This window comes from Capricornis sumatraensis, chromosome 14 (assembly GCF_032405125.1).
Source record: "Capricornis sumatraensis isolate serow.1 chromosome 14, serow.2, whole genome shotgun sequence".
NCBI classification, from domain to species: Eukaryota; Metazoa; Chordata; class Mammalia; order Artiodactyla; family Bovidae; genus Capricornis; species Capricornis sumatraensis.
In genome coordinates, this window is record NC_091082.1 from 11561297 (window position 1) to 11569283 (window position 7987).

Here is a 7987-nt window from a genome sequence, read left to right on the forward strand (position 1 = left end):
TGTCCAGATGCCGGCCAAGAGGGCTGTGCTGCTTTGGCGCAGAACCTGTGTGGCTGCAGCTGCGGCCCTAGGCTTGCTTGAAGCCAGAGACGCAACCAAGAGTCTTAGTTCTGGGGGGGCAGACTGCCCCTCTTGGAAACCCAGGAAGGATTTTTTACTAGTAACTAGGAAAACTCACCCTCAGCAACACCTGAGGCCTGTGTAGGGAGGACTTGTTTGGGGGGGGACTCAGAATTAGACAAAAACAGATGTTCCTGCAGGCCGAGACTTCAGGCCGAGAGCTGATTCAGACCGAATGAGACAGGTGACCTGAGGGCACGCCTCTTGGGCTGGTGGCTGCACAGGAGCTCGCGTGGAGGCGGAAGGTGAGATGAGGCAACTTCTGAGTCCCTCCCTGCCCAAGAGGCCGGCCTGCCACCACCTCTGCTTGGATGGGCTGAGGCTCCCTCCTGCCGTGGTCATGCCGAGCCCCAGGCCAGCAGCCAAGGGGAACAGCCACAAGCGAGTGCCTCCCTCTGCAGCTCAGTGGCCAGTGAGTGCCTGAGGACTGGGGGCAGAGCGTGCCTCAGGGACTGGGAGAACCTCTGCGCCGCACACGCCGGGCTTGGCCTGCCCCGGTCTGGGCGCCACCATAGTTTGCCCCACAGCCCCGAATGTGTGCCTCAGCCTGGAGCTCTCTCCAGACGCAGCCTCAGGGCCCAGTGTTGTCAGTGCCCCCACTGGGCCTCAGATGGCACAGGCGGTGCCAGAGAACAGGAGGGCTGTGGACCAGGGGATAAAGCAACAGCAGAGACGCCAGAGAGATGTCTGTGAGGAGACCTCTCCTAGGGGCTCTGAGGACTTCTGACGGCTGTGTCTTGGGGTCTAGGTTGGGTGATGACGGGAGAGGATGCTCTAAGTGTCCCTCAGGACTGACATTCTTGGAATCAAAATGTGCTCAGCACGGGAAGTCTTGGCGCTCCTCCCTGCGAGGGGCCCCCGCACTGTGAGGGAGTGACTGCAGTCACCGTCATTTGCAGGGGGTGGGGGTGGTTGCAGGTGCGGCGCACCCCAGGCATTCTCTGCCCAGCACACGCTACTGCCCCTTGGCAGTCCCGGGAGTGGTCTGGTCTCCTCTGGGCAAGAGCCTGCGCTGACTCCAGAGTGCCTCACCCCCTGCTGTCTTCCCCGCTGGAGGACTCTGCTAGTCCTGGTCTCAGAGTTGTGACCGCCTGCTGGCTCCTCTCTATGGAGAGGCAGCAGGGTGCTCACACCTGGGTCTGCAGCACAGGGGTGGCACCCTCTTTCCCTGGCTCAGGTCAGACCAAGCTTCATCCTGGAGACGAGCGAGGCGGCTGGAGAGGCCCCTGGAGCAGCACAGGGGGTCAGATGGGCACTTAAGGAGCTTCACGGAGAGCTCCATGGAAAGAGGTTCCTGGGAGCCAGCTGTATGTATAGGCTTTGGGAAGGCAGGGCAATAAAAGGAAAATGAAGAGGGAAAAAGATGGGTCAGATAGCTTCCCCCAGTCCTAGGAAGCCTAATGCCCTCAGACGGGGTCCACCCTGCTCTGACTCCCCAGACTCCAACTGACACACCGACTCCAGGGTCTGCATAGCTTAGAAAAGCTTGCAAGGGCAAGGGTTGGGGCTTCACCGGACCACTGTCAACTCGGCTTTTGTTAAAATGGACCCGCTCCCACTGATCTGTTATTACCTGCCTCTCTCACACTTCTTGTAATGGTAGTTAGTTATTGACTCTGGTAGCGGGCAGTTCTTAAATAAAGATGATTTCTCAACCTGGTGAGGCAGCTGCCACCAGCCGTGGGTGTTTTTATCCTCAGACTGAAGAGTATCTCCTTGTTGTGTTCTCTAGGCCTCTATCCAATACCTTCAACCTTCTGCACAGCCAGCTCCAAGGAAGTCACGGCACGTGGTGCGTACTGCTGCACCCAGTGCTGCGGGGGGAGAAAAGTTAGGCTGAGCGGCCTTAAGGCAGGCTCCGCAGAGCAGAGCAGAGCTCCCTGCCTGGCTGGCTCTCCCTGACAGGCGGGCAGTAAACCGTGTTCGTGTAATGATGCTTTTGTCTGCTCCCCTGCTTTTTAAGGCATTTGAGGTACAGGTTCTCTTGCAGCTCAAACGTCAAGTGTTCCTATGAACTCTTAAGCTGAAATGGTGTAAACCAAAGAAGCAATTACTTTTTTTTTTTTTTTAAGGGAAAATCCTCTTCAGATATCTTTCAGTTAGTGAGAGCAGGTACTAATGTAGGTTTCTCATAACTCCAAAGTGGTGGAAAGTGACCTTTCAAAAAGCAGGAGATACCTGTTTTGACTCAACAGTACCAAAGGGCAGTCGTCTCCCTGCAGAGACAGAGCGACCCCCTTCTGGGAAGTGGGTGCCTCCAGCCTTGGCTCACAGCAACCTAGTTTTTGAATTTCTAGTCAACATTTTCCAACCACAACACTATTCTGCATTCAACATTTACCACAACACCTATTACACCCGAGATGCAGGACACACGTAGGCAGCTGTTAAGTGTTCAGTTCTCTCAGTACGAAGCAGGCAGGGCCCTGTGCTGATTGCGCGGGAAACAAGGTGAGCAGTGGCCTGCCCCTGGCCTGCCAGGCACAGGGAAGCCGAGGCTGACAGTGAGCCCCGAAAGGGCACACAGCTTCATTCCTGCTACTTTGCACCCAAAGGGGTGCTGGGAGCATTGGCCACTCTGGAGCCCAAATCTAGGCAGCATCTCCTTGATCCTTTAGAGACAGACCCCATGCATAGAATTCAAAGAACTAAGCTGGGTTTGAGGCTGCATTTAATTGGGTTTTGTTCTCTTCCCAATTCAGTACCCTCACATCCTCAAACTAATGCAGAATGCTCTAAACCTAGAGCTGTAAGATATTCCATCTGATGTTTGACTACTGGCTTATAATAGAATGCTGGAGAAGTTATTTAGCTCTTCTTAGGTCTTTCCATCTGTAAAAATGGGAACACACTGCACCCCTCAACCATCCTCATCAATGTAATATTAATGTTTTTCGGTCCTCTTTCAAAGCAGAGCAAGCTCTCTCCTGAATGCTTCAGCAAAGTGTCCAGGTCTGAAGTGACATTCCCCACTCTGTACATGTCTGAACTTCACAGCTTAGAGCAGTTTGACCCACAGGATATCATCTGATCCTCACAGTCATGCACTTCAAAGGTGAGGACTGCGAAGGGTCAGTTAGCTGGCTCCGTTACACAGAAAGAGGACCAACCCAGGTCTTCTGAGTAACAACCCATCTGAGGTAGAGATTGGGAGAAAGGGTGTGTGGAGATTTTAAGGTCTTTTCAAAATAAGAGCAATAGTTAAAGACTCCCTATGCATGACTGTAGGCCAGTGGTTCTCAACCTTTACTATATACCAGAATTATCTAGAAAACTTCTGAAAAACAAAGACGCTTTTGAACACATGATTTATATGGACATAGGACACACCAATGGCCTAGAAGCAGTGACCTTCCAGCGGCAATAAGCACATCTAGCACCCACGCCGTGGTTTCTAAATACTACTTCCCACACTAAAAGGAACCGGAGCCCCTTGGAGATTCCGGTTTGGAGTGCGTCTGATGCATCCTGCTGTCAACGTTCGACTTTGACATGCTCAAAGGGAACCACACCAGAAGGACAAAAGAGCTGGCTTGAAGGGACTCCTGGCCCAAAGTGGGAATAATTTGAACATCAAAAATATGACAACAGTAATGGGTTATATATAATTCACTGAATAAAAAGGAGAATCCATTGAAATCTCAAAAGAATAAAAATAGCGCTTAAGAGAAAAACGCAGTGCGATAACAAAAATGAATTTAAAACTCCATCATTTTGCAACCCCTAACGTGTAATAAGGCAAAGATCATGGATTCCAAAACACCTGTGAATATTTTTTAGAAACCAGATAATCACAAGGCATCACCCCACAGATTACAAAGGAACACATATACAGGTATACCACTGCAGAGATCCGGCAATCACCACCTTAACCGAATGATCGAGCTCACAGTCAACAGCAGGTCACCCTGACACCGGGCCTCCCGAGGTCATGCAGTAAGTACACACCATTTTCGTTGGGCTCTTGTCAAAAATGTTTAAGATTCATTCCTCAGGAGTCGAATCATGAGGAAATAATTGTGGGACCTGTATGCAAGAGGTTCAAAATACCTCTTCAATGTGAATGTCATGAAAAAAATGTAGGGATCTGTTGTAAAATAAGACTTAAGAGAAATAATCAAATATGATACATGAACCTTCACTTGACCCTGGATCAAACTTTAAAAGTTCCAAGATTTTAGAAGTTGGGAGGAATGATGTATCAACATAAGATTAGGGAACTGTTAGTGTGATAGTCGCTGTAGTTACACAGATGAATGTCCTTACTGAGAGATACATAAATGATTAAAGGGTAAAAGGTCACTCTGTCCATGACTCACTTTCGAGTCTTTCATGTAAAATCAATACGTATTTAGAGAGGAAGAGAACTGGAGCAAAATGCTTGCAATTGGTGAATCTAGTTAAAGGGTCTATGGGTGCCATCAAAACTTTCAACTTTTTTATGGGCTTGAGTTTTTTTATTTAAAATAGAAGAAATAACAGAGATCCATTGGTCACAATTTAAACTGAGTTAGCATCCTCAGATTGGGACTCAGGAATCTTATTTTTCAAAAGCTTATCTGAGTGACTCAGACGTATGGCCAGAGACGATAACCACTGGTCCCAGTCTTATTGCGGCTACTTTGTCTGTACTGACAGCAAAATGAAGAGAAGAAATGCTAATTCTCTCAAACAGAATCAGCTCAGTTGGTGACCCAAGAGCCATTTCCCTGAGGGTTCCACAAGCCAAGCCAATTATCTCAGAGAGAGTCTGACTGACCTCTTAACACTGGATGTCCTGTTGAGGAAGGGAGGTACTAGCCCTCCCTCAGGGGCCCTGATTGCTCTAAGAAACCAACCTGACCTCTCCAGCAACATAAACTTCAGGGCACTTACTGAAGTTGCTAGAAGGATAGGATCAGGAAGCAAGCCAAGAAACCGTTCAGGGGAAATCTACCAGCAGAAAAATCCAACGTTCCGCCAGGAATTCAATTTAGCCCTGAGCACGGAGGCTTCACCTGGGAGGTGTAAGGGTGTCAAATTAACATTCAGTGACTGTCTCTTACACACTCGAGGCTGCAGTCGTCATCACTCTCGGCTCTGCCACAAATGGGCATATGCCGCGAACAAAGCAGTTTGTTCAATGTCTGTTCTAAAAACTCTGGTGTGAGTTTGACCCAAAACCAGACTGACTTTGGTCGGACAATTTAAACAACTGACAAGAAATTTTACACTAAAGAGCAGAAAAGGTTAGGTCTCCGTATAGTTATTGTGAATTATTTTATTGAAGAGGAGAAAGCTGCTTTCACTAGAAAAGCTCTCATACCCTTCTATACATGATTATTCTGCTCAGAAGGGGGATCACGGCAGGAGGCACACAAGCTGTAAAGGGCAGAAAGTTCATGCACACGTGGAGACACTACTCGTCCCAGGAGTAGGGAGACGCCTGCAGTCAGGTTTACCGGGTACCTGGTGGGCAGGGAAGGGCTGGAAGAGGTCCACCTAGGACACAGTTAGAGACTGGCCCACAGCCACCTTCATGTTGCCTGTCCCACATGCTCCGCTCAGCTCTTTGATAATGGAAGCTCCCTCTCAGCCAGCCCACAGGCTGGCAGCCAGAACACGGCCCTGAAAGCCTAGTCTGGCTTCCTGAGCACCCCGCCCTTTGGCAGCAAGGCTTGTAACGTCTCGAGGCTGGCACTGCCGTGGATCACCCTCAGCCTGCCGCACAGCACCATGCTCACCAACACACCACCAGTCACGCCACTGGCAACTCCTACTCCCACAGCTATGGCCACCTTCTTTTTCCACGGTGGGTGCTGAGGCCTGGAGTAGTTGCCCAGACTCACTTCCAGGCCCTCGTCCACTAACTTCTGATCCTCAGTAAGGGACTGAGAGAAATCCAGGTTCACCAGATTAGGAGGAAGGACCCTCAGCCCAAAATAGAGCCTCTTGACAAGTCTCAAGTTTTTTAACAGCTGCACGTCACACCGGTAGGTCCCAGAGTCATACTCTTGGATGGACTGAAACTTTATGAAGTAGGAACTGGCTCGGAAGGGTCTGAAGACTTCATCATCAGTTGAGATGATTCCCCGAGCAAGTCTCCAGGTGAATCGGAAAGCTTCCTGCCCGATCTCCAGGATGTCTGGACTCAGACAGCTCAGCTTAAATTCCTTCCCTATGAGAAGGGTGAAATGGAGCATTCCACAGAGCCAGTTGGTCAGACATTCCAGGCGCTGAGACTTACACTTCCTTCTCACTCCATCAGGGCCCACCTCACAGACAGTCTCTTCCTTAAAGCCAAGGCCACAGGTGACAGTACAGGTCGTGGCATTGACAATAACTTTCCCCACAGCTTCTTGCAGTTTCTCAGGGATGGCCAGTGTTTTAGGTGAAGTCACCAGCAAAGGTAGACAGAAGGCCAACACCAGGCTCCCAAGGATGAAACTAGTGGCCAAAGTCTTCATGTCTTAGCAGGCATTTCACTACCCTCAGCCAACACCTGAGGTTTCCAGCTAAATCCACCACCACGTGATAACTCAATTCCTTTGACATAAGATAGCCTTCAAAGTCAAAAGATATGATGCATGCATTGTCAATAAAAAATTACAATTAAAGTCCAGTCCTTATTAACAGGTGAGGTCACGGGCAGACAAAAGGCACAACACTGCTGCTTTACTGTTTGCTAACGACCACCTTCCCAAAGTCTTCACTTTTCACATCTTTTTAATGAATTTAAATCCCCCTCTTGGGAAGACAGATGAAAAGGCTTCAAAAGCTGAAGTGAATTTCCAAATAACCTCAATGCCCACTGAGGCTATACTGTTCCTCACCCTTCCCAAATTGTGCGATCTGAATTCAAACGTTCCAAAATCCCCGTTAAATCTGACCAAATAAGAAATCAAATACTAACTCTAAAAAAGAGAGGATTAATTTGAATTAAGCTATCATCACTTTTAAATGCTCCTAAACCTTCTATTAAAAGGATTAAGGACTCTGGACTAAGATGCAAGTGACTTCCTCTTCCTGAATTCGTTTCCTCCTTTGTAAACTGAGAACTCCTTGCCTATTTCAGGAAGGTCACTTTGAGCATCATATGATAAACTGTACCTGAAAACACTCTGTAAAGTGTGAAACACTCATGTGTAAGGAATTTTAAAGAGAAATGAGAATTCATGAAGGCAAGGGCCACGAGGTCTTCTAGAATCAATGCTTAGCAAGATAGGCAATATTAAATGCAGTTTCTCACTTGTAGGCACTCTTCCTTCCCAAGGTAACAAAAGATATATTTTGGGGGAAGAGGATACCTAAATCTCCCTGCCTCTCAATCTAGTCCGTCCACCTCACAAGACACGGAAGGAGTTCATAATTCACTTGGGTCAAGGTTGCTAGGAAACAGCTGTGATGTCAAAAAGATTCTCAGTCACCTAACAGGGAAGATTCGTAAATAGACACTCAGATTTAGAGACGATTAAAATCAAAGACTTAAAATATTCTTATTCTTTAGGAGACAGTTAAGTATTCAGTGGATTTCAAAGCTATTTAATTTAGGCAGAAAAAGTGCTCATGAAGAGGAATTTATCTGTAGTTACACTTTAAGAAAGATCCCTGGGAGGCAGGAGGCGCCTCACAAGTGTTTCTGTAAGCTCTGGAACGTCTCCCAGCACTGCAGCCTCTGCAGTGTAGTCACACGCTTACTGAGCAAAAGAATTTGAAGAGAGGTCACTCCTAAATGATCTAACACTAATTTGCTTTGTTTATTTAATATAATATTGTCCAGAGGCAGATATCTAGACTACCAGGCCACCTCTCAGCCCTTCCAGCTCTGTATTTCCATATAGAAAAGATCGATTAATAACATTAACCAAGTAAGCTGTATTTTCTGTTG

At 48.0% G+C, this 7987-nt stretch overlaps 1 protein-coding gene across 1 annotated transcript; it reads right to left on the reverse strand.

Moving 5' to 3' along the window:
- Positions 1 to 5735: 5735 nt before the first annotated feature.
- Positions 5736 to 6566, reverse strand: TMEM81 (transmembrane protein 81). The gene has a single exon (XM_068986646.1). It carries the CDS (start codon positions 6564 to 6566, stop codon positions 5736 to 5738), a length of 831 nt encoding a protein of 276 aa, XP_068842747.1.
- Positions 6567 to 7987: the final 1421 nt, after the last annotated feature.